The sequence below is a fragment of the Pollicipes pollicipes genome, unplaced genomic scaffold, assembly GCF_011947565.3.
Source record: "Pollicipes pollicipes isolate AB1234 unplaced genomic scaffold, Ppol_2.1 Scaffold_4740;HRSCAF=5597_pilon_pilon_pilon, whole genome shotgun sequence".
Lineage (NCBI taxonomy): Eukaryota > Metazoa > Arthropoda > Thecostraca > Pollicipedomorpha > Pollicipedidae > Pollicipes > Pollicipes pollicipes.
This window is the reverse complement of record NW_023596545.1, coordinates 36909626-36936944: the sequence shown is the minus strand read 5'-3', so window position 1 is coordinate 36936944 and position 27319 is coordinate 36909626. Positions and strand designations below refer to the sequence as shown.

At 52.2% G+C, this 27319-nt stretch overlaps 5 protein-coding genes across 9 annotated transcripts; 2 read left to right on the top strand and 3 right to left on the bottom strand.

Annotated features, from left to right (window-relative positions):
- Nucleotides 1-895: 895 nt before the first annotated feature.
- LOC119098455 (B-cell lymphoma/leukemia 11B) lies at nt 896-2654 on the bottom strand. Its single transcript, XM_037221371.1, has 3 exons — nt 2514-2654; nt 2044-2177; nt 896-1692 (listed from the first exon to the last, which is right to left on the bottom strand). Exons 2-3 carry the CDS (start codon nt 2071-2073, stop codon nt 1210-1212), a joined length of 513 nt encoding a protein of 170 aa, XP_037077266.1. The 5' UTR covers nt 2074-2177; nt 2514-2654; the 3' UTR covers nt 896-1209.
- Nucleotides 2655-4408: 1754 nt separating this feature from the next.
- LOC119098821 (uncharacterized) lies at nt 4409-7507 on the top strand. 3 transcript variants are annotated; one of them, XM_037221868.1, is made up of 5 exons: nt 4409-4429; nt 5402-5494; nt 5921-6093; nt 6393-6465; nt 6764-7507. In XM_037221868.1, the coding sequence occupies exons 2-5, from the start codon at nt 5405-5407 to the stop codon at nt 7004-7006; spliced, it is 579 nt and encodes a 192-aa protein (XP_037077763.1). In that variant the 5' UTR covers nt 4409-4429; nt 5402-5404; the 3' UTR covers nt 7007-7507. The 3 variants fall into 3 exon arrangements, with proteins under 3 accessions (XP_037077763.1, XP_037077765.1, XP_037077764.1); XM_037221870.1 differs by lacking the exon at nt 4409-4429 and adding an exon at nt 4441-4479; XM_037221869.1 differs by lacking the exon at nt 4409-4429 and adding an exon at nt 4459-4539.
- Nucleotides 7508-7983: 476 nt separating this feature from the next.
- LOC119099114 (mitochondrial ribosomal protein L45) lies at nt 7984-15228 on the bottom strand. 3 transcript variants are annotated; one of them, XM_037222196.1, is made up of 7 exons: nt 15136-15228; nt 13679-13780; nt 13054-13179; nt 12239-12448; nt 10965-11151; nt 10148-10311; nt 7984-8561 (listed from the first exon to the last, which is right to left on the bottom strand). In XM_037222196.1, the coding sequence occupies exons 2-7, from the start codon at nt 13724-13726 to the stop codon at nt 8289-8291; spliced, it is 1008 nt and encodes a 335-aa protein (XP_037078091.1). In that variant the 5' UTR covers nt 13727-13780; nt 15136-15228; the 3' UTR covers nt 7984-8288. The 3 variants fall into 3 exon arrangements, with proteins under 3 accessions (XP_037078091.1, XP_037078090.1, XP_037078092.1); XM_037222195.1 differs by lacking the exon at nt 15136-15228 and adding an exon at nt 14873-14910; XM_037222197.1 differs by lacking the exon at nt 15136-15228 and adding an exon at nt 14889-14909.
- Nucleotides 15229-15301: 73 nt separating this feature from the next.
- LOC119099113 (carnosine N-methyltransferase) lies at nt 15302-23836 on the top strand. Its single transcript, XM_037222194.1, has 9 exons — nt 15302-15357; nt 17527-17703; nt 18041-18236; nt 18818-18981; nt 19512-19652; nt 20212-20374; nt 20866-20974; nt 22117-22241; nt 23247-23836. The coding sequence occupies exons 2-9, from the start codon at nt 17561-17563 to the stop codon at nt 23346-23348; spliced, it is 1143 nt and encodes a 380-aa protein (XP_037078089.1). The 5' UTR covers nt 15302-15357; nt 17527-17560; the 3' UTR covers nt 23349-23836.
- An 827-nt stretch (nt 23837-24663) lies between these two features.
- LOC119098306 (striatin-3-like) lies at nt 24664-26979 on the bottom strand (the record flags this gene model as incomplete). Its single annotated transcript, XM_037221227.1, is given in 6 exon segments — nt 24664-25832; nt 25834-26427; nt 26430-26815; nt 26818-26854; nt 26856-26936; nt 26938-26979. Coding segments are annotated over 6 exon segments (1980 nt in total), but the record flags the coding sequence as incomplete, so codon positions are not given.
- Nucleotides 26980-27319: the final 340 nt, after the last annotated feature.

The window sequence follows — 27319 nt, the reverse complement described above, 5'->3', positions numbered from 1 at the left end:
ATCTTAGAGTCAATTTCCATGAACGGACAAAAATTCCGGAGTCGCGCATATTTTCTTTCTCTTATTTCGTCCCCTCACGAGCATAAAGCAGAGCTGCCGGCTCGCACTTGGTGGCGGCCGTGGCGAGCTTGCTGCAGGTCAAGCACGTGACAAATTAAAGAGGGCCTTACTGAATGCATCTATGCGCGCAATAGATAATACAGGTGCTTTAAGTGTAACGCAACGCGATAACTACGCCCGCCTCCCGTGTTGAGTGGAGACAAACCTTGTCTCGCCTGCTATCCCGGCAGCCAGGGCGGTAACTCAATAGACGTGCGCGAAACGCGTAGACACGTCCCAGCGGCCTCACGTGGAAGCATGTAGAAATAATTTGTGGGCCTTCCCGCCACCTCTGATGCATTTCTTTTCCTCAGGATTTTTCAATTAGTGCCTACCACCCCGGGCACCCGACCATCACGGATTTGCTGGCAGACGCCCTTAGCATGCTTTAGGTTCCGAATGGTGAAGCAGTCACGTCTGCATGGTCTAGGCAGTTAAATCATAGCAGAATTTGAATGAAAGCAAATGCCTTGTCCCGCCGCCACCTGCTTGTCCTGCCGGTCGCAACAGTGCCGTGACTTGCCGACGCTCCTGCATCACGCCCTGCCCTGGTGCTGCCACCTAGCCACAAGTGATTCACGCGTGACCGCGGCCCAGCCATGCGCTCTCCGGTATAGAGACTTGGCGTGAAATGCCACTGAATAACCTATGTCTATTGCATCAAATATTCCTATAGGCCCTCCACCCAGCATCTGGTATTGGGTACGATGCTTTTGTAGCTTACCACCCTAGCACCAAGGGGCCTTGTGCTCCAGTGTTGTTATTTTTTGCATTAAGGAGGCCACCATCTGCACAGGTCACTTCATATATTGTGCTTCACTCTCATTCAACAAAAACCAGCAGCAAATAATTTCCATGAAAGCAGCACCCTACTACTCCAAGATTGCCACTGCATGACAACACCTCATCAGTACCATGGCTCAAAGCACATGCCAATGTTCGGCTCGGAGCAACATGTCTTGCACCCCCTGCCGCTTAAAGGCCTGCAGCATACGCCTGTGGCACAGCACAAAGCTCCTAGGCATGCTCCTGAGGGCGCGGCCAGCCCTCTCGCGGTCGGGACCGCATCACCGCCGGCACGGAGTTCGGCCTAGCTGCGTGGTGCCGGCGCTAGGACCGCGCCGCCATCTGTTCCGGGCACAGCCGAGCCGACCCCGGGCCAGGATCCAGCCCCATCCGATCCTCCCGCTCTGGATCGAGTTTCGCCTCCTCCCCACAGTCACCACCCGGCGCTGTCCGCCCTCCTACGTGCGGCGTCCGTTCTGTCCTCCCCTCCCCATCAACAGAAGGCTCTGCTCGCTCCGCCCCACTCGGATGCGGCCCCGTCCGCTCCTCGGCGCCGGGGCTGGGCGGCGTCGCGGCCGCGGCCAGACCGCCGCCGCTGAAGTCCGGCAGGTACTTGGGGTCCTTGGTGTGCCGCCACATGTGAAAGCCCCAGGCAGCAGGTGTGCTGCAAGTGAGACTGCAGATCTGGCAGGGCAGCTGGCCGGCCGCCGAGCGCCGCCGCCCGGCCGGCCGCACCCAACATTTGTGCGCCGCCATGTGGTGTTGCGCCACAAACTCGCGCGCGCAGCGTTCGCACTTGAACGAACCCTGCCAGCAGGCACTGACCGGTTAGCGCATGAAAAGACGGCAGAACACGTGAGATGAGCCAGAGAGCAGATCAATTAGTCTTTCAAAACAGGTCAACTGACAAAAAGCAACAGCACGCATCTGACGGCATTATACGTGGAAAGCCCTGACAGGAGGGACCACTGTCCCATGACACTTAGGGCAAATGGCTTCTGGTTCCCATGGCATTGGCCAAAATATTACATCGCCAACATAATCACCAATAAATATTGTGGCACCAAAATACATCCAAATAACAAAGGCATGACCAAATCCTGACAAGTCCACTTCACCACCAATCTGGGTGCTTGGCCGTGCGAACGCAGCACGCACCTTATCGTGCAGGACCTTGTGCCGCAGCATGTCGTGCTTCTGGTAGAAGGAGCGGTCGCACACGTCACACGGGTACTCCTTGGAGTCGGTGTGTTTGAGCCGGTGTCGGCGCAATGAGGACCTGTTGGAGAGGCCTGGCCGACCGCCGGCCCGCGGAAGACCGGTCATCGCTCATGCCTTCCACATGTTCGTCATACACATATGCCAACGTCGCTAGGAGTCACACAGCGAGGAAAGCAATCAAAAGTTCAAAGAAATCCACAATCATGAGCATGTGTTTGAACTTAAACTGTATGCTTTCAAACAGAAATGAGGCAACGAAAAAGCATGCCTCACTGTTACTCCCCAATCCACGTTTCTGGCCAACAATGTACTACCGCAGTCGAGGCTCATCCACGTATCATTGGACCGCCCTCTCCCCCCCCCCCCCCCCACACACACACAGCTTGCCGACCCTCACAAGCACTCACGGACTCCGCAGACGTCGCACACGCACTGCTTGTCCACGTTGTGCTCCTCCAGGTGCGCGCGCAGGCCCTGCTTTTCGTCGAATCCCTCGTCGCAGAGCGAGCAGCGGAAAGGGCGGCACGCGAGCGGCGGCGGCGCCGGCGGCTGAGGGGGCGGCGGCGGCGGCTGCTGCGGCGGCAGCGGCGCCGGCGCCGGCACGAACACCGGCGCCGGCGAGCCGGAGTAGTGCCGGATAGAGGCACACGGCGGCAACAGCCAGCCGTCCGACCGCGGCGCGGTCCCGCTACCAGGCCGCACCGCCGCAGCCACAGTGAAGCTCGCCCCGTCGTCGCCGTCCGGCACGTAGCAGCCCTCCGGAAAGGGAGCATAGGGCGCCGAGTCGGCGCGCGGCCGCGGCCCGGCCAGGTTGAGCGGCGAGCAGCGCAGTGCTGCCTCCTCGTCGGCATCCGGCGGCCGCCAGCCGACGCCGTCAACCGGCCGGTAGCCGGCGCCAGCGTCTGCTGCGTATGGCTCATACTCGAGGCCCAGCGCACCAGCATCCAGGCGAGGGTTGTGTGATGTGAGGTGCGCAATCAGCGAGAGAGGCTCATGGAACTGGGCGCCACAAACCTTGCAGCACTCAGCCATTGTAATATGGTCTGCCAGCAAAAGATACGAGCAGGTCTAGAGTACCTCCCTTTACTTGTCCAATGCTGTCTGAAATCCAAGTCAATTACATGCTGTTACTGCAGTGTGATAATGTCTCAGCCATCAGACAGAGGTATGAAGTGTAACAGATCAGGAGGACTGAAAGGCATATGACTAAGGCACTCATAGGTGATTCTTCAAACATGTATGGATTGTTAAATACATAAACACAGGGGCAATAAAGCAGTTTGTGCTATCCACACAGGCAGTGCCTCTCATTTCAAACCACTGGGCAAGTCACTGTTAGTGGCCCAATAACTTCAGAGCAAGATAAATTTGTCTCTGTTAAGGTTGCATCTTAAGCATCAAGACACTGAAAGAATTATGTCATCTCCATACAACATACATAACAAATGCAAAAACAAAACACATCACAATAACCATTGGTGTTGTCTCTACATCTCATGGATAATGTGACTAAATCTTCACTGTTTTTGTCTATTTCTTGGTATCAAGACATAACTCAAACTGCACTAACATCCTGAAATTTTCAGCATGTGGGCCTGAATGTCTTGTCTGAAAGAATGGCATCCAGAACCAGGATTAGATGGTTGTGTAATGGTTGCATTGCTATTATTGCTCTGATCATTCCCACAAGATTATAAATGCTAAAAGACATAAAATACTATTATTATCGAAATAGTGAAAAAGTACAAAGCTGAGGAAAACACCTACAGCACACAAACAAGACCATGTCTGACGCACTTCAAGCTTCACTAGCTGGCAAGCTGTTGCGCCCAATTTCCGGCGGAGACAGGAGTATGCCTGTTTACCTCTATATCTGCCTGATGTACTAACAACTTCCTTTTCAACACAACAAACCGTGTTTAATAGTTTAATGTTTAAAATGTAAAATCATCATGACAAGAAACGTTATATGCACCGTGGGAACTGTTCTACTGTTTCGCCCACCCACCACACACTAGATACTAAGCGAGCCCGTCAACAATCACAGCACATTTTCTGACGAACCTAGCGCACTTTCGCCGCAGCTACTTGGTGCGATGGCCTTGGTGCAGTGCAGTGAGCATTGCCGTGAACCTACCGGAAAAATTACATTATGGTTATGTGTTAAAATATTTTACCAATTAGTACCCAAAAACTGAAACATTGCAACTAAAAAATAAAACAAAACTATTAAATAGATCAGGTATTTTTCAACAAAATGAATAGGCCATTATTGGCGGCCTGGGACAAGAGTAATAATTACCCACTAGTGATCTTCATACAGGTGATGGCAGCACGAAGGAAGGCGGCCGAGCCTGTGGGTTTGTGGAGCAGGTAGGGGGAGGGGATGTTTGGTTGTTGTTATTAGGGCAGGGTTTCTTATGATGATCTACGGTAAGTAGCCTAGTAGCAGTATAACTGATGCCTTCCTTTCAACACCAGTTGATTGACCTTCGATGCCTAACTTTAGTAAACACGGTACCAAACGCACCTGGTATGGGAGTATAGTTTCCCAGTCAGTTGCCCCATTCCCCACAAACCTGGGCTCCAGCCCCCAATTAAAGGCGAAAGTCGGTCAAATCCAGGTAGAAGCCTGGTTGTGTATGTTTTGGTTGGTTGTGTCATTGTCCAGGGCTCAGCCTTGTTCTGTGATGTACAAAGCTGAAAAGATTACCGGCAATGGCTAAGAATGGTAGTGAATCATGGTTTGAGGGGTAACATAGTCTGACAGAACCATACTCTGCCCAGATTTGGGCAGTTGGCTATCATAATTTGGTACAAATTACACCTGCCCAACAAATCTTGTTGGTACGTTTGCCATGTTTGGCAGACTGGCCCCTGCACATGACACTATGTTTCACATTCATTGATTATCATTTTCTGCTGAGACAAGAATGATGCTTCCTGAAAGTATGTGCCATAGACTGGTGTGCAAAAGGAGTGTCTGTGTGGGGGTGTGCTGACTGCTACTTTTGTGTTAATGACCATCCTGAAGTCAATAGATAGCCATCTTTCTTTCTCCAAGACAAAAATGACTTTATCAACATGTCATGGTTTGTTCTGCTTATGTTATTCAGAACATCCACATTGTTTGATTTTTCAGACCTTAACATTCCCTGAAATTCAATATTTCAAAGAGTATGTAGTAGCCCATGTGAACACACTGTACAAGTTTGGAGTATGGTCAAATCTGTAGATGGTAAGCTGAACTGCCTAGATTTGACATATCCATGTGACATTATTGGGTTTATTTCAGAGGATGAATTCTTCAATAAACATCAAGGATGAATCTGAGCTTTACAGAGTAAAGTACTCAAAGTTGAAGCGGAAGCTAAGGACCCTGGTGTTTGTAAGCATATGTATGGCATAGAAAATGTGTTGAGAAATTGCAATTATGTTTGTTAATTTTTAAAGTCAGCTTGATAGAAATGTAAACCTATGCAAGTGCATTGAATTCCAGGGATGTGGTGCAGTTTAGTGATAAAGGGCTTGTGTCACATGTCAAAAGGTTTGGCATTTCTTAGCAACATGTTGACATTGTTTTATTTGTAACTTATTTGTAACTTTTATTTGCATTGATCTGTTGAAATTGCATCATTTCTGAAAGAAACCATCAGTAGTTGCTGCTCCACCACTTGCGCACAGACAACCGTATATCAAAAAGCATTGCAGTATTATTATTGTCACATCACCTAGCTTGTAGCGTGTTTGGCCTACCATCTGAGAATGAGAACCTCTGGCAAGCAGCTGTGCTATGCTGAAGTTTGTTCTTCAGGAGAATGAGTCATACCGGGATGAGCTGATGCGCTGCCAGCGCAAGCTGCTGAAATTGAACCGTGACAAGTGTTTCCTGCTGGACCGGCTGCTGCAGTATGAGACGGCTGTGAACTCGTCCGACTCGGAGACCACTGAGGGCTCTGACACAGAGGCGGACAGTAAACACAGCAGGTCAGTGGGCGGCTATGGCTTAGGCTCCGTAACGTGCCGGTCTCTGGCGAATCTTGTGCTTGAGTCAGCCCTTTGACTTGTGGTGTGTTCTTTGATAAAAGCAAGGTTCTTTGGATGTGGATGAGATGTTCTAAAATGTTGAACTGCTGATGGTTGGTGGCGAACTTTTCTTTCATTGTATCATTAACATGATTCTGGTGATCGATCTGGTCATGCTTTCTGTCCCTGGTCCATATGTTCCTTCGGAAGGTGTACGTTTTCATTGTCTCTTACGTTGCCATTGGTCTCGGTGTCAACAGGAGAAAATTAGAAGCAGGAGCAGAACGATCGCCGGCGAAACGAAAAAAGCAGATATTGAAGGGGAAAAATGTGGTATGTGTGTCAACAGTCTTACTGTTCATGCTGCTTTCATCTTTTACTGTTTTGCTGTTTGCCTCTGGATGTGTTGATGAGGACACCACCTGGTCGGATATGTGCACTGAATGAATTAGCTTGCCATCACAAGTTGTGCGATCAAGCGCATTCAGGGCACTACCCTACACAAACCAGCAGGTAGTGTACACAAAATGCATTAGCCTTGCCAGAACGTCACACATCGTCCATCTCCATCTCATGCAGCTAGTCCGTCGCACTGTCCCCTCCCGTTGTGACCGGCGTGTGCGCGCGGCAGGCGGCGCGCTCCCAGGTGTCGCGCTCTTTCGGCGACAACGGCCACATGACACCCGAGGAGGTGGAGCGACACCTGGAGTCGCGCACGGCCGTCAAAAACCCGGACATGGTGCCGGAGCGCGCGCCGCTGACCGTACCGCGCCAGCTGTTCAGCACCGAGGAGGGCGACTGGGAGGGCCGCGAGTCCCTCGACACCGCCAGCAACGTCGACGAGGAGGGTCTGGTCATCGACTTCCCCGAGTGAACTCTGCGATGATGGGCTGTCCGCGCGACGGCGTGTGGGCCCTGGGATTCCGCGAGGCCGCGGAGTGGTTTTCTGCGGCTGCAAAGGACCTCGCGTGTAGGTGACCTGGGTGACCGTGGTTTGCTTTTGTGACCCCGAGTGATCTCGTTGAAAGTGACCGGCTCGTGCCGGTCTCTCTCTCTCCCCTAGCTAGGTCCAGTTGAGCTCAGCGCATCTGTCGTGCGCACGAAGCCGATGATATCCGTCGCCGTGACGCAGTACGTTGCGTTGTCTGGGAAGCGCGTTTTGTTCAGAGGGGCCGATGGGCGTCGCGCTCACGAACGCTTCCGAGTGGGAGTTATGTCTTAAAGCTTTACTGTGTTCATTGTCACTTCAGGCACACCATCGTTACTGTCGTTTTTTGGATCGCTGGTGAAGAGGTTCAGGAGGAGCTTAGCTGAAGCGTCAGCTATTAACGACCGTGTACCTGACCGTTCGTGTAATATACATCATATAATTGCACGTGGTTGAAGCCGATATCCCCAAATCGGAAAAGACAAATAGGATCATGTGCATTTCGTGACGGGAGATAAAAGACATCGCCCTTGTGTGTGGTGTAGGCCGTGCATAATGTTCGGAACTACGGTTGTGCTTTCCAACATTCCATGCGCGGAAGGGATGACAAAGTGTGGTCATCGAATCGGCTCTCCCGTTCCGGCCTGCATCTGGGCATGTGAAACGGCGAAGTAAATCCCAAGTTCCGAACAACATGAATGATTGGCACTACGCACGTGGGACTGCTGGGACGTTGATTGGTAGCGCCCCATATGTTCCGTTCTAAACTTTCGAGGGGAAAGAGCGTCCTCTTAGATAATTGGTCGGCGCTACAAAGTTCACGTCGTGCGATTCAATATTAATGTCTCCGAATCCCCGGATATCGTTCTCTTCATTGTCGTTCTCGTTCTGTTCACAAAGTGCGTGCCCAAAAAGGCGCCCGCGCAGCTCGATTTGCACTATATTCGAATCATCGTATGCAGTCACCCATTCACACATCACTACGAGCTCCAAACAAACGCTCCCGACGCGCTTCTGTCGGAGCTCGCCCGCAGAAACACCCGATGGCACTGCGCCGCGTGCTTCCTGTCCAGTTCCCACGGTCCGGGGAGCACTGCCTCGCGAAAACCGACGCGAACCACATTCACTGAGTCTTCCCACGCTCGCCGCCAACGTGTCGGTCCCGGCACGACCGCCGTCCACACCGCTGCGTCGGTTTGTCCGTGGCTCAGTGCGCACGCGCGGCGGCTCAGCTGGCGACGGCGGCCTCTTCGGCCGGGGCATCAGCCGCCGCCGCCGGAGGAGGAGGAGGAGGAGGCGCTGGCGGCGTCGGCTCAACGCGCCACGTGCGGCCGACCGGCTCGCGGGCCGGCATCCAATCCGGTACGATCTTGCTGTGGACGCGCCAGCGACCGTACTCGTCGGCCAGGTGCTTCTCGAACACGACGTACTCGAGCACATCCTTGGCGACCACCTCGGAGCCGTACATGAGCCGGCCGAACCGATCGTAGATGGCCAGCAGCTGTCGGCACATGGGGGTGGGGGGCTGGTGAGGCGTGTATGAGTGGCCGCGGTCAGACATCTGCCTCTACCCCGGCATGGTGCCATGGTTACCCGAGGCTGACGATGGTCTGGTTAAGTAACCGGCTGATGATAGATGGCTGAAAATGACAAGCTGCCTCTTCAATATAAGATTTTCTGGACCCCCCCCCCCCCCCGTGAATCCTAAACCACAGGATCCTTGGCAAAATGGCCTCCCAGTTTATGACCCACGATCCAGTCAACAACGTAAAATCATTAGGGTTGGTTCACAAAAACCACATGTGAGTTCAGAGTTGATGTCATCGACCTTCAATATACCAGCAGGTGCTGGACAGTGTCGAGCAAATACTAGTTATATTCCCATTACTTGACACATCAATCTGCGTTTATAGACATCTGAGTATTCAGAACATGACCGATGCAACTATCAGCATACTAACCGGTCTCATAATGTCTGAACAACAGAAGCTTAAGGCCTATCTTGCCGACAGCACGCACATGAACGTATGCTTCTCATCAGTCAATATCTTTTGTACAATATAATTACACAACCACCATGAGTATCTCGATGGCACATGGAAACAAAAGAACAGGACTATTGTGACTGCATGTGGAAGCAAAAGAACAGGACTATTATGACTTGCATTACATTGTTGCCTCTGAAGGGTGTTCAACATTTTTATGGGGTTTTGAACTTGAATAGTAGGTCATTGCCATCAACATCTTGAAGATCATTAGGTACAGTTCACAGCCCCGCCCTCCTTAAGACGTAAACCCTTGTTCTTTCTGGGCTACACGCTCGCGAAGACGTATAGACTATTTCGGGACTCTATTTCGAGGTCACCCAGGCATCCACGCCGTCATAATAGTGTTATTCAAATCCTGCCATTACCTTGATCACGCGGGATGAAGACAATATAATTGTTGAGTAGTTCTGATCTACCGTTCGTGATCACGCTGTCTAGATGCAACGGCCATCAATTGGCTCCCAAACAATGTTGTGCATGGTACGATGGCGTCATCAAACAATAACGTATTGAGGAGCATATTTACTTAACGCAGAAACTATGTTCTCTAGAGCAGCCTTTTCCACTTAAAAGTATACCAATAGTTATAAGTGAGCTTGTTCCATGATGCCTATGCTTGATTCAAACCCCTCAAATGTGGAACATTTCCTTCAACTCATTCACTAAATGCTTTAACGTGAATATCATGGATACCAATTCACATCAACGCGTTTTGCGGTCCCTTCACGCAACTTCAATGCTATATACCGAACAAATGTTCGGTCATAGTGCTACCAAGCAGTGTCCCACCACGAGGTATCAAAAGCCATCTTGCATACATATTCTGAGAATATGCACCGGCAATGACACCAGACCCTACATGACACCACCACGATCCGTCGGGCTGCCCGCGCTTCCCAGCACCCGCGCTTGACCCTTTAGCCGGGTCCGTCCGGGCGGGCCTCCTGTCTCCTGCTGTGTCGTGCCCTGCTCCGACCAGTGTACCGCCGCAGCCGCGCCGGCACGCGGCGGTCGGACCGGCGGCCTGTCAGCCACGCACCTGTTGTGTGTGCAGACGCACCGTCACCTGGGCGTACACATTGTCCTTGGAGATGACGTTTGTGTGGCGCACGTGCACCACGCGCGCCGGCTCCAGCGACTTAAGCAGCTGCCAGTGCACCGTCTTGCTCCGCACGCTTTGGATCATCTTCGGATAGGCCAGTTCTGCGCGACGGAGGTGCGTTAGGAGCGTGGCAGCTTGAGCCACTTCCTCGACCCACGCTCGTCGATTTAAAAACATGGCACATCAACAGTGGGAGGGACGAAATTCACTTTAAATCTCGGAGTCCCCCACTCATTTCTACGAATTTCAGCCGATGACTGGGTATGTCGCAGAATGCAGACATCGCGGCAGGTACAAATAAAGGGTTGACCAGACGTTCTAGTTAATCTGTGGTCGTTTGAGAACGCCTTTCGCCGAGTTTTAGGTCTGTTCTACGTTATTCAGGGAAGGTAAAAGACACGTTCCACCATTCTGACAGCGCTTCTACCCAAACCACGTCTAAGATATTGCCTTCCTTTTTATTGCTTAGATGGCTTTACTATTACAGCAAGGCAAAACGCATCATTAACATACTTACTAATAATATTCATATCTTATTTTTTTACTACCGAAATCAACAACGTTGTGCACGCAAAAAACAACAACATTTCGTTTACCTTCAAAACATCGCAACACTCGAGTGTCTTTGGACACCACGTGCAACAGTACACAGACGGTATCTGCGCCCCACCACGCCGGCGGTCCGGCCTCCAGGACCGACCACCTCCGACCACGAGTTGCGCCGCTCGCTCGCGGCGCCTCCGTCGGGTCTCACCCGTCACGTGCTTGTGCAGGGCGGCCTTGTCGAGCCGGGCCAGCGCCTGGTGCGCCTCCTGGTAGATGTTCAGTGCATCCTCGGCGAAGTCACTCACGTCAAAGTCCTCGTCGAAGGTGCGGATCTTGCGCACAGCCATCATCGACTTGGCCTTCTTCTCCAGCAACTCAACCCGCTGTTTGGCGCCCTGTGGCACAGACAAGCAGCGAGGAAAAAAGCGTCAGTGGGTGGTCCTCGATGACTGGCCGTAGACTGTCACACGTGTGGACACGCGTGGAGAGTTATACTAAACGGCTCCTGGTGAGAAGAAGGTTGGTGGACACTGAGGGCCATGCAAGTACATGCAAGGGAATGAAAAGACTTTAACTTAAGACTGCCGAGACCGATGGCCTCAATGTGTGCCGAACATTCTGAATAGTACAAACACTGGACGATGCCGGCTGCACGAGCCCAGAAGACGTAATCCTTGATATCAAAGGTGGCCCTGCCCCCCCCCCTCTCAAAAAAACTTTAAAAAACTGTGGGCCACAACAAAACCAAACAAGGGGCCAGTTAGGGCGCACCATCAAGCCACATGGACGAGGCAAAAAGACCATTGCTAATTAAAACATTGACAAATGGGATCCAATGGACAACTGGGGAGGTGATGCTGATAGTGTTGTGGTTAACGCGTCTTCGTTACCCACTGTGTGTCTGGAAAACCAAAGGTACAGGGTTCCATTCCCTGCGGTGCCCGTCTTTCCTGCCAGGGTGCGAAGCAGGCAACTCCATATAGCCTTAACAGCTGAGTGCATTGCAACGTCCCAATGACAGATGGACCGTTGGAGAACACCAGTGCAACTGGGTACACAGCACACCTGTACCTGCCACTATCAACCTACCGGTAACTGCAAAAAGCGAGCTGAATGTGATAACAAACTTTGGGCTTAGTTACTCCACTCCTCTGTATCGTCCTCCTGTACTAACCCCACCTCGCTCAATCAGTAATGTTCAGAAGCCTCAGAAGGCTCCCACCAAGCCTACTTTGGATTTTTCCAGCCCACTACCAGTGGTCGCATCACCTGTTCAAGAAGGCCGAGACTGGGGTCAGGCTGTTTAACATTGTCATTACCTAACAGCCCTGACAGGGGATGCACGGAGCCACTGCTGGCACTTCTACCGTGCGACGTCCGACATCAATACAAGGCCAAAATACAGCCCGCGAGCGGCTGCGCACACTCATCGCCTCATCAGACAAGGCAGCCACAAACGCCCCGTCGCGCCGCGCCACTGACCGTCTTGGACACGATGGAGACCTTGCCGTCCCCCTCGGGCGGCACGTACTCCTCGAACACGCCGCCGGTGCAGCTGATGTTGATGGGCCGCTCCTGCCACGGGCGCGGCGGCAGGATGCCTTTCTCCTTCAGCTTTGCCCGCATCTCGTTCGGCGTCAGGTCGGCGGCCTCTTTATCCTCGTTGAAGTTAGGTAACTCCACCTTGATGATCTGCGGGACACCGGTTGTGAGCGCCACTCAGACTGGCAGATCTCAACCACTAAATGTGATCTTTATGATGCTAACCAACACACGTGACCGCTTCGGTCGTTGGCGGGGCATCACCAGGGATGGGGGGTTACCCATACATCCACCCCATCCCTGCCCACACAGGGATGCCCTTGGGAAAATGGTCCTGTTGTTTCAGGTATTTGTCCCAGAAGTGATTGTTTTGATCTCACCACACCAGTCCCTTGCTCCCCAGCCCACCAGCTCGCCCCATGACCCATACATCCATGACCTCCCTGGCCACTGGTACTGTGGCGCACCATCCACTCTGTCCCAGTATGGCCAGTAAGATGCAGTTAGCAGGCCACTTGCCCACAGGTCCCCTCATCATGGACCATGTCACCTACACATCTCACACCAGTGGCTACAGTATGGCTGCAATGCCATTTGCTGGAGAATGCTGCCATGATCCATTTGGCCAGAGAATGTTACTATAAGAAATTTATTTGATGGGAAAATGTTACCATCAATAATCGATTTGAGATTGAAAGATTTGACAACTTGAAGTGGTCACAATCAGAGCATGAGTTGGAGACATCACCGCTCACCTTTTTTCCTCTGAGCATGCGGAATTTGGGATTCCAGTGTTTACTCATAGTTCTTTTGTGATGACAGTCTGGCAGCTGGGTCACCAGGAGCTGACTCGAAGACTGTGCACCAGCCAGCCGGCATACCTGCATCATGAAAACCATCAGTCGTGTTTGGTGGACACTTTTCGGAGGAGCACATTATGTAAAAAAACCCTTGTATGATTACAGACATGTTATCCTACCACCAAAAGACCCAAGAGCCTTTATCATAATTTACAGCCTTTCAGGAAGGAAAATTTGCAGTTTCAATGTTAAAATAAGAATTTGAATGATAATGAGCTGTACAGGGCAAAAATGATCAAACATACAAGACATCAGGCATTTTTGTCTTACCATTGAAAAAAGGGATAAAATGTGACTGGAGCACTAATTTAGTTTGCCCACATTGTACACCATCAGTTTAGGACAATATATAAACCTATTTGAAAACTGGCCACACAGAATGCATGAAATGATATGTTGATGGACACCTAATTATTTCTTGGATGACACATTCAGCACCAAGGAACAACCAACATACTTAACATTTATAAATACTATATACATATATTCAACTGTTATTCTAATAAAATAAGGCACATACCCTGGAGATGGCACCCACAGCCACAGCTGTCTTCAGTACAGCAGACATATTTGTCACTCCTGCTGTATCTTCTTGATACAGTGAGGCCAAGTTATTGTTAACCTGAAATGAGACATTGTTAAAAGTTGGATTCAATATGACTCCACACATTCACTGCTCATTCCTCAGGACAAGAGCTTGACTTTGTAAACCGCATGGTTACAAGTATTTTGGATCATAACATGTTTTAGTAAAGTGTCACAGCATTTCAACAAAAAATGGTCACCTTAGCAGCCTGTGTGCTTGCCAAATTTAGAGCATAACTATACGCTTTATTTCATTTTTCAATACAGTGTTGAACCAGGCTGCTCAACATCTGGTCAATATTAATATTAAGATTTTCAAAACATTAGGTGAGATATGTTGAAAGAGTAGCCTGGCAAATGAAAGAAATGTAGGTACACCTGTATCCCTTGACAGGGACTTAATACTGATGCAAAACATGGTTTTCCTTGGGCAAAATGACATCAATAACATGTCAAAGATTTCTTATGAGCACACATTTCAGCATGTTAGCATTATCAGCATAGTCCCTTGAATGTGTGGCCTTGTGGGAATGCCTTTAGAATGTTATGAATATGTAAGCTAGATTAGGCAACAGGTGCCTGCTTACAATCAGAAAGCAATGCTAGGTTGAGGTACACAACCTCACATTTTGGGCAAATTGATTTGAATCAAATCTTGCATTAAAGTCACCTGACCAGGAGAATGCAGGGTGGAATATGAAGGATATGAAGGATATGAAGGGTGAAAATCAATATTTGGAGGTAGGACTGGCCCCAAGAGCTTTTCAAGCTCCAGCCTTCTGGGCCCAGGCACAATAATTTTGCAAGTTTCCATCAAAATCAATCAATGTGGTATGCAAAGCCAAAAGACTGCAGGTGAAAGCTGCTAAAAGGAATTAAGCTTATCTTTGGAAGGGAGACGTGTCTCAGAATCTCTCCAGAAAACTATCTCCAACGTTTTTAACACTGGAGTTGATCTGTTACTGTGAGCTACACTTCATAGAGTGGGAGGGGGACAAAATGCCATCAAGGTTTCACCCACCAAAAGTGGCCAGCGCTCATTCAACAATTTGTCTGATATCAGACTCAGCATCATTTTTACCCAATTTGAGACATACAGACACTTCCCCCGGTCGCCATACATACGCACCTTTAGTCCTACGTACCTTCAGTCCTAGAACGTAAAGTTAATTGCTCTCCGAAACAAACCAGAACAACATTTGCAATTGTCCTAGGTGCACGAAACAGTGTGTGAATTTGTCGCAAGAGCGCAGTTTTGAAATACATACATTGATTATATTGCAGCACAGATTACTAGTTCGCCTAGTTTAGTTGGCAGAACTGAAAAAATCGTAAATTTTAGGTTACTGAGTCAATTAAGTGATGACAAAGTTGAACCTCTTCAGACTTTACCTAAATTTTATGTTCCTGATGTCATGAAAACTTCTCAGAAGTTGGGAATGCCGCGAACTCTGTTGATTTCTGAACATGACGAAATTTGACGAAATAGCCAATGATGTTTGAGATGCTTGTATACTTCGGGCTCTTGGCCCGTGTGGGGTGATACCCGGCTCTTGGCTCGTGTGGTGAGAGTGGGGGTTAAGCGCCGCGCGGTTGGGAGGCAGCTGAGATTGGGTAACAATTTTCGTAACTTGAATCATTTGACAGATTAGGAAGAACTTGCGTTTCTGGTTTTATTGACGCCGGAACGTGGTTCATGTAGACTGCCTGGGTCTGAACTCAGAGTCGTAAGGGACTATCTTTGATACTTTCGGAAAGCCTACCACACCATATCTGATGTATGGTGTATCATAATGAAGGAGGATGTTCATTATTCTGGTGTATTTTTAAGGAATTCTGTATTTTTAATCAGTGACTTCCCATACTATCTACAAGTGCATGTCGATGTTCATGGTTTCTGCTAATTTCCCCTCATGGTTGTAATATAGGCAGGGATTAATTTTAAATGCCTATTTTTGGGCTACTGTAAAGCTAAAAGACATGTTGTTAATGTTTTTGGCATCTGAATCATTTCCTCAGTGTTGTTCTGTTTCAGTGTGTAGGAATTATCCTGTCTGATGATCTTCAGGGACTGTATCACTCTATTCTGCTGACTTGGAACTTGCTGCAGCTTTCATGTCATGCTACGACTGGCTTTTTTTAGATGTACCTCTGCATGGCACACCCTGCAATATCTGTATTAACAGATGCTAGGTGTGTGGTGGAGCATAATGATTGTTGGTTATGAACAATTTGCTGTGATTAAAAGTTAAAAGATTCAAGTGTTACTATTAACAGTAAGCTTGCTACATCAGAGTAGGTGGTAGAGACAAAAGAAATATCTTATAACACTATTTCTGTGACTTGAAGCAGTGTACAAAAGTGAAGAAGTCATTTAAAAGCTATTATACATATATCAGACTACATTTGCAGTGTTATATCCATGCTTCAGCCCCCATTAATGGAAAGGCTTGTTGGCTCATAGAGAAGATAAAAATGACAATTTAAGCAGTCAACAGTCTTGGAAGTTTGTCCTCTGAGCAGAAACTAGATATGTTATACTGGGCAGAAATAGTGGAGAGCCCTATGAGGCTCATTCCTCCACTTTGTTTTCTTTTGCACCTTGAAAGACTAGGAAGCATATGTTTTTTATATCTGTAGGCACTATATGCAGACATGCTATTCTCCAGATTATTACCATTACCACCTGGATCAACAAAGGCAACTGATCTGTGCACACCACTCTATGGTAACCTAGGTTTGCTTGCTGGAAGCATATTGGTGCTGAATGGTACTGTGCATTGGCGGCTTGTGTGGTGTGATACTGCTGGATTATGCAAAATGTAGTTAACAGGTCATGAGGGATCAGTTGTTTATTAAGGACAACCTGGATGGGACAGCATGGGTAATATGAGGCTGGATGGTTTTGGATTTGAGAAGATTGGTCTGGATGGGACATGGATAGTCTGGGCTGTCTTTAAAGGTTATGTAGAAAATGGGCCAGACCAAGCTGTGCATTTTTGTTTAAGTGATTTTTTTAAGTGGAGTCCAGCTAAGACCCTTTGTTTTCAGTTCCAGACAATCCTCTTTGATCCCATCCAGTGCTATTCACCCCATCAGGTTCTGTCCTGCCCCATCTAGTTCCAGCTGCTCTCATTTGGTTGTGTGTGGTCTTGTCCAGTCCTGTTCAATTTAATGCTATCACATCATCCGCTTTTGTCACCTTGAGGGTTTCATACAGTAGCAGTTCATGAGCAGAAGCTTACATTATATTGACCTCCAGTTTCCATCAAGAATATACTATTTTACTGTTGCACATGTCAGCCAGCACCAGCTCACTGTGCTATGCATTCTGTCACTTATGCTGCATCATTCACTGTTCAGCAGTGCCAAAAGGTGTAAAAGTGTGTTATTTTGCATCATGATGTGAGGCACACTTTGACACCCATATTGAGTGTTCAGACAGAATTATTCCCCAAAAAGATGCAATAGGCATGGGCCCATGCTGCAGATTGTATGATAACCTGGAGATGCCACTCCATCTGTTGACATTGGCTGATAACATGAATAGCAACAAAGCATTGCAAATGGGGCTGTACTGTCCATCCAGCCCAGCCTTAACTGAACCTGACTGATTTGCTGCTGTTTCACTTGAGATGAATTGTGTCTGCTGAAACTAAATGGCAAACTCCATTCCTCCCAGCATGTGTTGGCAGGCATGCATCCCTACATGGATTCACCTTAATCCACTTTATTGTCTGACTGATATGCTGATATGCTGCTATGCTGGTTGTCTGCCCCCAGGTGGTTATTGAAAGGTGGAGCCTAAAATTTTAAAATGAACAGGCTGAAGCAATCAGATGGGGATGACTGCATGCAGATAGCTGCAACTAATGGCCACAATGAAGAGGATCATATTGAACAGGAAATTGAAGAAAAGGAACATTTCCAGAGGGTTATTAATGCTTTCAAATACTACAAGTATGTAACATGTACAGGTATAATGCAGCTCCACAAGTTGATGGTGAATGGTTTGATTAGGTGCCAACCCTGTTTGCATTATTTTTTATTTTGTAAACTGTCATTTTTGAAAGTAACAGGTCTGATCTTGACACCCAATTTTGGGTCTGCCTTAAGTGTCAGGATTTTCAGGCTGTTGACACAATCTGGTTCCCATTCATTTTGTGTGCATGCTAAATAAATTGTGATAAAAACTGTCAACTATCTCTCAGTAACTTGATGTCGTGTTTTCTCTAGATCTCGTGATATAAGTGTCCCCACGCCTCTCAGCATGCCCACTCCATCGTTGTCACCGCAGGGTGCACTTCCTCGGCAAGATCGACAAGAACGAGGCATTCGTGGCGGCCATGAAGGAGCGGCAGCGCGAGCTGTTGGCCGACTACTCGGAGCATCTGCTCCAGCTGCGCGTCTGCATCGAGCACAATCACGAGATCATCAAGCTGGTGCTGCAGGACGTGGACAGCATGTTCGAGAACAGTCGACACGATGAGCGGGTTCGTATCCAGACGGCGGCGGCGGCGGCGGCGGCTTTTCACAGTCCAGAAGCCAGGTCTCGGCTCCCAGCCTGGATCTCATGAGCGAGGGTAGCTCTTTGGCCGGTTTGCTGGGTGATTTTGGATGGGGTGAATCAACTTTTCATAATGATATGCTACGTTTGTGGAAGGTAGATCTGTCGTCGATGTGTTCGGCGCGTTATACTGATCACATGTTGATAACAAGATGCTCATCCCCATGTCCCTCACATCTATGGGCGTAAGATTGTGGGAAGAGGGCGGTCCGTGGGTGTCACGGCATTTGTACTTCCCGAGAATGTGCGTTAACCCATTGATGACTCATTAAATCTAAAAATCTACTCCAGAATTGGTTTTGGCACCCCACGTTGTGAGATGCTCCTTCGCCTCTCCGCACGTCCCATGAGTCCCCCATCCGAGAGCAAAGGGACAGCTGTCACCGGCGATCGCCAGTATTCCCTGCTCCGCTGAAAACCTCGGCCCGTTGTGACCCCACGGCTGCACCGCTCCCCATTCCCACGCCGGTGGGGGGGCTGCCGCCTCAGCACGGTCTCGGCCGGTAGGAGCACCGCGGCCTGGGCCGGCCGACCCTCTCCGAGATGGACAAGGTGAGCTCGGTGCTGCGCCAGGTGGTGCGGGACTGGAGCTCCGAGGGCGAGGCCGAGCGGCGCCAGTGCTACCAGCCCATCATCGACGAGATCTGCCACCGCTTCCCGGCCGGAGACACGTGAGTGGCGGCCGGCTCCGACCTACCGCCCGGGGATGGGTGGGCGCACCGCACGCGGAAACGGAGCCGGCGGGGCTGGGTCTCCCTGCGGCGCGGGACTCTGGAAAAACGGGCTGTTCGATATGAACTTCAGTGTCGCTGAAGATTGTTGAAGTTTTGTTGTGTGGTGTAAGCTTTGTTGTTGGCGGTTCAGGTTAATGGCAGACGTGGTTTAATTGGGTGCAAATGTGCTGTTGTCGGTGGAATTTCCATTGCCATGCGTTGTGTATTGTCCGCTGGAAGTAGATCTGCAGGCAACGCAGGGCTGCAGTAAGGTTTTAAACCCCTCTCGAGACACTGATGAATGACACATCTACGAAGTGTTAGGAATCCACTCTGGCCGACCATCCCGAACGAATGCACCCAGGTGTGCTCACCAGTCCCCATACGTCACGACTAACTATGAGTGCGTCGCTTTAGTCGCGCCTCTTCCGTCCCCTCCGGTGCCCTGTTCCTCCAGCCGCCAGTGACCCAGCCGGCGCGGTTGACAGGCCTCGGAGCAGTATCCAGGTGCTTGTGCCCGGCGCCGGCCTCGGCCGCCTGGCTTTCGAGATCGCCAAGCTCGGCTACGCCTGCCAGGGAAACGAGTTCGCTCTGTTCATGCTCTTCGCCTCCAACTTCGTGCTGAACAGGTGGGAGCGGCCGCCCGGCGGTGTTGGGGATGTGCCGCGCGCGTTGTCGGCGAGAGTGGCACCTTTCTCACCAGTTTGGTCGCGTGAAGTGCCACCTCCCTTCTTTGCCTGTCTCTCCCGAGCTCGTACGCATCAGGTAGCCTTAGACTGCAGGCGGTTCAGGGGCTGTAGCTGGCCACAGAGCACGCTGGCGGTTCGGCTTTACTGCAGGGATGTCACTCCAAGCGATCCGAAGCGGTCTGATTCTCGCAGCACTTGGCAGTGCTTGGGCCGCTCCGGTCCCATCTGATAGACATGGGATGCGAGCAGGGGATGGTTGTCCTTGGAATCCGTCGCCACATGTGACGGCCGTGTTGCACTGCCCGAGCGCCCCAGGTATGGACCAGCACAGAGTGCCGCGCCGCCAAACGTCCATGCGAGGCTCTACACTGATCGCCGGTCACGTTAGCCGCCGTGACTGCTTCGCTGCCCTGCCGCGCGTGCTGGGCACGCGCCGCTCGCCGCCCGGCGCTCTGGCCGTGCCGACGGCCCCTGAACGCCGGCCGGCCGTCCCTCGCAGGTGCCGCGGCACCCACGTGTACCGGCTGCACCCGTGGGCCACGACCAACACCAACAACCTGCGGCCGGCCGACCAGACGGCGGCCGTCTCGTTCCCGGACGTGGACCCGTCCCAGCTGCCCGCCGATGCGCCCTTCTCCATGGCCGCCGGCGACTTCCTGGAGGTGCGACCGGCTGTCGGGCTGGTGGGGGTACTGGAAGCGGAGCTGACCGGAGGGACGCTTTTGGGAGGTCCTGGAAAGGCATGGGTCGCGCGCTCACCAGCTTGGTCGCTGCGGGCTTGTGATCTCACAGTGGACTCCCTCAGGTGTATTGTTTAAAATGTGAGGCCTCTGCCCGCGGTGGCTTACATCAAACTGCAGCTGCCGTGCTTAAAGCGCTGAGTCGAAAAAACGAGCGCACGTGGTGCATGGCAGCACGAGCACAAGACGCTGGCTGCTCGCGCGACATTCTGGCAGCTTGCCGCAAGCCACGCCTTTGTCGTGACATACTCGTGAGTAGCACTGACCCCAGGTGGGACCGGGTCACCTCACCAGCTTGCAGCGTCACTGGGGTATTATGGGCACGGTGACGTACACACCGCCATGGTGAACTGGCTGGTACGGCTCGATGTGCTGCCGTCGAGGCTGAGCATTGGGCCTCCCCTCCTCACCAGGTGTACACCGAGCCCGACCAGTGGCACTGCGTGGCCACCTGCTTCTTCATAGACTGCGCCAACAACGTGGTCCAGTTCATCGAGACCATCTACAGCGTGCTTCGGCCGGGTGAGCTGGCGCGTCCCGGCCAGAGAGCGGCCGGCGGTCATTGGACAGGTTGTGCCGGTGGCCGATGTCACCTCGTGACCGAAAGGAACATATGCCGGATGTAAATCAAGTGGCTGGTGTTGTATGTTAAGGGGAGGGGGAGGCTGGCGCTGCCCAGGTCCGGACAAGCACGGCGTGCGCGGTGATGTGTGGAAAGCTGGTCTCATGCGGTGCAGTTGTCGGAAGCGTGTCAAAGTCGTGTGCTGCACTCTGTAACGGTGTGTCAACGCCGGCTTATTGAATATATATATATATATATATATATATATATATATATATGTTTGATTAAAAATAACTGCTGACTCAGCATTGACGAGCTTTTTGATACATCGTTCCAGTTTCCGGGCTTTTGACTTTTCGTCATCGCTTAGATTAAAGATGGTTCGCACAAAATTACTCATATGTTCATCGCTCCTTCCACTCTAACGTTTCGAGATCTTATCTCATCTTCGGAGAAGACTAAATTGCACAAGAAATAAGTTTTGAGTTTTAAAGGATGAAAAATTGTGCACTACTGTTGGAAAACATCTTTTGGTACGGAGAACATAAATGAAGCATAGTAATAAGCATTATGCTTCATTTATGTTCTCCGTACCAAAAGATGTTTTCCAACGGTAGTGCATAATTTTTCATCCTTTAAAACTCAAGACTTATTTCGTGTGCAATTTAGTCTTCTCCGAAGATGAGATAAGATCTCGAAACGTTAGAATGGAAGGAGTGATGAATATATGAGTAATTTTGTGCGAACCATCTTTAATCTAAGCGATGACGCAAAGTCAAAGGCCTGGAAACTAGAACGATGCATCAAAAAGCTCGTCAATGCTGAGTCAGCAGTTATTTTTAATCGAGCATGTATCAAAGAAAGAGTTCTGCCAAAATATTCCAATATATATATATATATATATATATATATATATATATATATATATATATATATATATAGCGTTTCGACGTGCATAATAGGCTTGAACTTGTGAGCGAAACGCTCACTTAAGTGTATGCGTCTATGAATGCTGCTGGGCTCCCGTGCGCGTGGAGGACGCCCTCTTTCCACCGGCCCCTCCGCTTGCCGGCCGTCACCGAGCCGGTGCCGCCCGTTCCAGGCGGCTTCTGGATCAACATGGGCCCGCTGCTGTACCACTACGCCGACATGCCGAGCGAGGAGAGCATCGAGCCCACCTACGAGCACCTCAAGAGCATCATCGTGGCCATCGGGTTTGTGTTTGAGGTAAGTCCCCCCTCCCCCTCCCCGTCGAGCCAGGTGAAGGGGATTTTGTATACCTGTGGTGCTTCACCACGAGTGCTTGTCCCGGTGCGCACTGCCAGACTGTCGCCACATAGATCCGCTGTAGGCTGCAGAGGTGTCCGTTTTTTGGCAGCGTTACGGGGGGATCTTGACCACGCGCTCGCCGCCGTGACGGCCGCCGCATCGCGCGCGATGATCGGCCTGCGCCGGCCGGTAGGGCTCAGTGGTCAGAGGGCGGTCCTGGGCGATGTGACGGGATCGAGCCCAGGCCCGCGGGCGGGTCGATGACAGGGGTAGCGTCGCCGCCGCGGCGTGGTGATCGTCTCCAGGTGCCGTCATTGCCTGGGTGGGAGCCGATCGGGAAAAGGCCGCCCGAGGCTGGGCCTGAACCCAAGGTCCGCCACCTGCGCAGGCACGCACGTCAGCCGACCGCGGCACGGTGCTGGGGCCGTCGGGAGGAGTATTTCGGGCGGCTCTAGTGCGGCCCGCTGACCAGACTGCCGTTTGACCGGTGTGATATGGGACTGCGCATCTGGGGGCTGGCTGGACCCGCGTTCGATTATTGATCTGTTGACATTAGTGGAGCCGCATAGGGTTCCGCTGTTGCCAGATGGCCAGATTTCTCCAAGCATGGGGAGATTTTGCGGTGGGCTTTTCTAGAACTTGTGGCGATTTTCATCAGCTAAGGCGGTGGTGAATCAAAACCGGGGGAGGGGAGAGGGGTGTGAACAGCCCCTTTGATGTGGAACAAAGCTGTACTGACGCCACTGACAGGACTTAGGTGCAGCGGCGGATGGAATAATGTCTGACTATGGACCTGCTGACCAAAGGTTTGTCTGCCTGCTGCGCGCGGACGGGAGCCCGTGGCCCGCGGCGTCCCGTTGTCGCCCCTCCCCGCGGACCCGCCGGCGGGACCCCCTCGGGCGACGCGAGCGGCACCGCCGCCAGTCACGCCCGCCACGCCTAACCGGCTGCACCGGTCCGCAGAAGGAGGAGCAGGCTGTACCCACCGCCTACTGCCAGAACCGCTCCAGCATGCTGCACTGGAGCTACAACTCGTCCTTCTTCGTCTGCCGCAAGCCGAGCTGAGTTGCCCGACGGCCAGCGTGCCTGACACCTTTCGTGCTCAAGAGCGGACGGGACGGCGGTGACGTTTCTCAGCTCGGCTGCGCGCGGCGTGCGGCGGGCCAGGGACCACCGCACGCAGGGCACGCCGTTTTAGCTCCGCTCTCGAAGCGCGGTTTGAACTGTGCCGACACCTCTGTGATACTCTCCTGCCGCGGCGCCCTCCACCGCCCGCGGCCGCGCGCGCCGCCGACGCGCTTTTTGAACGCATTGTTTCTGGTCAGTTCTGTTGTGACGCGAGCGATGCCCGGCTTTTGTAAGAGTAAAGAGGAAGAACGCAAGGGGAGAATGCATCGATGTCAAGTTTCCCCGCCCGCAACGCAGTAGCTTCCGGATGGGTGGCCTGCACTGCGAACGGCGTGGCCATCTCGGTTCACGGTGCATCGTGGGTCGCATTCGATGTGTGTCTGGCGTAGACGTGGCGCGGCCGTTGACGCAGTAATAAATATTGGTGGGACTGACGTCATCCCTGGGATTAGGGCCGTCGTGGGATGCAGCGCCGCTGGCGGCCTGCATCTGGCCAGCGGCCTCACCGCTGGCGGCGGTGAGTCAGTCCGGCTCGTGACACTGGCTGACTGACGTGGCTCATTAAGCCTGCAGTTAATGGCGCTCAGCGCTTGCAGGCCAACGGCGCAGCTGGTGGAGATGAAAGCCGTTGGGTGTCATGGGCTTCATCGCTTGGAAAACGCGGAGAGGGTTACGGACAGCCTGCCCTTGAGCAGTGGTGGCTGCGGGTGGACGCGCCTCCTGGGCGAGCGGCGACGACGTGCTGGCATCCCCGGATGAGTTCGCGTGCCATTATTTGTCTTTCGTCACTATGCCATACAGAATCGCTGTGACGTGCCAAATCCATGATGCATGCCATGCATGCGTGGAGGGTGTAGTAGACCCGCAGGTCAACTACTGACCTGGCAATGCGATCATCCACAAAGGGTACGATCACCGACTGCTCAGTTTATTAGTGGTTACATTGTTCAGAACACAAACCTGAACACATGTCAGCATCATAGGCGGGATTGAACAGGGGCATGCACGCGCTTAAAGCAGAGATTTGTCCACGACATATGGGTGACACATGCTAAAACGCCACTACTGGGAGCGACACACGCCGGTTAAAATCAGGAGCGAGAAAACAGGGCGCCGGTCTGAAAACAACCTGAAATCGGGGGTGGGAGAGGGGGGGGGGGGCTGGAAGATCTGACGGGTAACGCTGTCGCGCCTGTCCGCCGTCAGTTCCTCCGACCTCACCGGATCGAAAGCGACACCGCAGGCCGTCGTCTCGCAGGGGCGGCCGGCAGCGCGCGGACGCCGGCAGCGCAACACAATCACATCGCGGCGGCCCAGCGCCGAGCCTACGCCCCCGTACACGGAGCCTACACGCGGGACAGCGAGCCGACACTACGGCAGATCCCCGGCGAGCACGGCCCGCCCGCGGCCACCACACGAGGCCGCTCACAATGACTAATCTCACGCGGGGCTGTGACCTTTGCGTCGGGCGAGACCGGGCCGGCGGCGCGCCCGGGGACCCCCGTCGCCCCCGTGCTGACCCTCCCGGCGCCATCCCTCTGCCGCGCTGACCCGCACGGCCCGGCCGGTCGCCGCGCCACCTTACACGAACACCTTGGCCAGCGCGTCGGCGCCGCCGGACGCGATGTACGGCTTGGTGGGGTGAAAGCCGACGCAGTGGATGCTCTCGTCGCTCTTCTTGCGGTGGGCGGTGATCTCCTGCACGCACTGCTTGTTGTCCAGGTTCCAGAGCCGGATGCTGCAGTCGTGGCTGCCCGACAGCAGGTACAGGCCGTTGGGATCGACCGCTAGGCTGGTGACGGCGTCCTGGTGCGCCACCATGGCGTGCACCGCCTTGCCCGTCACGTTGTCGTAGAAGCGGATGTGCCGGTCCTCGTGCGCCGCCACCGTCACCGGCATGGTCGGGTGCGAGACCACGCAGTTGATCTGGTCGCGGCCGGCGGCGCCCGCAGCGTTCTGGTCCGACTCCAGGTGCACCACCGGCTTGGACGTCTCCAGGTCGTAAATGACCGAGCGGCCGGTGGTGTAAGCCACGGCCATGTGACTGCAGTCCTCGTGCACGAAGTCCACAGAGCTGGGCTGGCCGAGCGCCGGGTCGGCCGAGTACGACTGCAGCAGCGGCGCCCTGGTGCCCGGGCTCCACAGCTTGACGGTGCCGTCCGCCGAGCACGAGAGCAGCTGCGTCTTCTGCGTGTGGAACGCCAGCCCCCAGACGGCGTCCGTGTGCTCGGCCAGCGTCTGGCTGAGCGCGTCAGGGTCGTACGCGTCGTACGGGTCGATGTTGGAGTTGGGCACAGTCCAGACGCGCACCGTGCCGTCCAGACCACCGGAGTAGCACTGCTCACCCGTTGGGTTCATGCAGATGGAGAGCACGGCGCCGACGTGGCCGCGGAACGTGTAGATGGGCTCCACGTCCAGGAAACGCAGACTTCTTGCCGGCAATCGTACGCAGCAGGTTCCACAGCTTCAGCGTATGGTCCTCGCTGGCCGTGATCAGTACGGGTTCGATAGGGTGGAAGGCCAGCGCCCGGACGCTGTCAAAGTGGGACCTCAGGGTGTACTTGGCATTCCACATCTTGGAGAAGGGCTCTTTGGATGTCCCCGGCTCATAGGTGCCCTCTGCCTCGTTCGTCACAGTCAGCTGGGCCAGCTCTCCCAGTCCCATTTCTTCCAAGGTGTCATCATTTACTTCCAGGCCATACCGAGCTGAGTTGATCCTCATGCCAGGCTGATGGAGACTGGGGTCTTTGCTGGCTGCGGGCCTCCCACTCCCGCCTTCTTCCCATGGATTCACCATATTCCCAATGGAGATGTTGCTGAAATCAAAGTCTAGAGACTTCAGGGCCATGGCCATGTTTGACGAATCCCGCTCATCATCCCCAAGAGATTTGTCCTGTTTTCCTATGTTTATCTCTTCACTCTTCCAGTCTTCTTCATCGTCATCCCCGTCATCTACTTCCACTCCACCTTCATTGAGAAAATGGCAGTTAGCCAGCACAGCTTGTTCTGCCTCACGAGCATGTCCTCACCCAAAAGGGCCACCTGGCTCTGAGACATAGCCTTGCTTTGCCCATCCTCCTTGGATGTTGCAGGATCATTGCCCATGGGTGGTGGACTTCCATCTTTGTTGTCTTTTAGGCCTAGCAATGAGCGGACCCTGTTTGACCTCACATCAATGATGGTATCAGTGTAGCCAATTTCATGCAAGTACTGTCTGAGAAGCTGCCGCCCCTGCCTCCAGGAAATGTTGCTGCTCGCAGTTATCAGCTGATCCCCTTCTCCAGCATCTTCTTGGCCTTCATCAAACACAGCAGGCTTCAAGTCACCTTGTGACAGCTCTGCACCATACTTGAGTTTGTGAAATCTGGCACGCTCCTGCTTGAGGGCATGCTCAAGCATTTTATCCTCCTGACCAGATCATTCTTCAAGTTTTCTTGACCTTTTCCGCTCACCCTGAAGAAACGCAATCTTTGCCTGTAGCTCAGCTCTCTCTACATCCCATTTCGACCTCTCCAGCTCAAACTTTCGCCCATTCATGTTGAATGAAATGGAGAATTCCAGGCACAGAATACGCATGCCTAGTATTCACTTCATCAGGCTGTTTTGGTGCACCCATTGCCATTCCCACAGCTAAGTTGTTTGCTTGACCATTGTGGCTTTGAATTGACATATCTGATTCGCTGGTCACAGTCATGGCAGGTCTTCAAATAGTGAAATACCTACATCATTATCGTTTCACAGGACGAACAGGTCCGGTCTGAAAAAAATGCAGATCAGCGTCATTGCGGGTGGAATCGCCCCTTGCATCATATCCACCATTACTGTACGCCGAACATAAAGTACGTACGACCTGAGGCATCCACACATAAATACTCACTCGTAATAAAATCTGTGGTCTTCCTGTAGAA

Excerpts from the sequence above, each read along its gene's own strand:
- LOC119099114 (XM_037222196.1), bottom strand. The coding sequence starts at position 13,726 with ATGTCTGCTGTACTGAAGACAGCTGTGGCTGTGGGTGCCATCTCCAGG. Across the intron at positions 13,180-13,678 it reads CTGTGGGTGCCATCTCCAGG|GTATGCCGGCTGGCTGGTGC; the intron begins GTATGTGCCTTA and ends TTCATGATGCAG. Across the intron at positions 10,312-10,964 it reads CCTGCACAAGCACGTGACGG|AACTGGCCTATCCGAAGATG; the intron begins GTGAGACCCGAC and ends TCCGTCGCGCAG.
- LOC119099113 (XM_037222194.1), top strand. The coding sequence starts at position 17,561 with ATGAACAGGCTGAAGCAATCAGATGGGGATGACTGCATGCAGATAGCT. Across the intron at positions 18,237-18,817 it reads ACAGTCGACACGATGAGCGG|GAGCACCGCGGCCTGGGCCG; the intron begins GTTCGTATCCAG and ends CTCGGCCGGTAG. Across the intron at positions 18,982-19,511 it reads CGCTTCCCGGCCGGAGACAC|GCCTCGGAGCAGTATCCAGG; the intron begins GTGAGTGGCGGC and ends CGCGGTTGACAG.
- LOC119098821 (XM_037221868.1), top strand. The coding sequence starts at position 5,405 with ATGAATTCTTCAATAAACATCAAGGATGAATCTGAGCTTTACAGAGTA. Across the intron at positions 5,495-5,920 it reads AGCTAAGGACCCTGGTGTTT|GAGAATGAGTCATACCGGGA; the intron begins GTAAGCATATGT and ends TTTGTTCTTCAG. Across the intron at positions 6,466-6,763 it reads TATTGAAGGGGAAAAATGTG|GCGGCGCGCTCCCAGGTGTC; the intron begins GTATGTGTGTCA and ends TGCGCGCGGCAG.
- LOC119098455 (XM_037221371.1), bottom strand. The coding sequence starts at position 2,073 with ATGCTGCGGCACAAGGTCCTGCACGATAAG. Across the intron at positions 1,693-2,043 it reads ACAAGGTCCTGCACGATAAG|GGTTCGTTCAAGTGCGAACG; the intron begins GTGCGTGCTGCG and ends GCCTGCTGGCAG.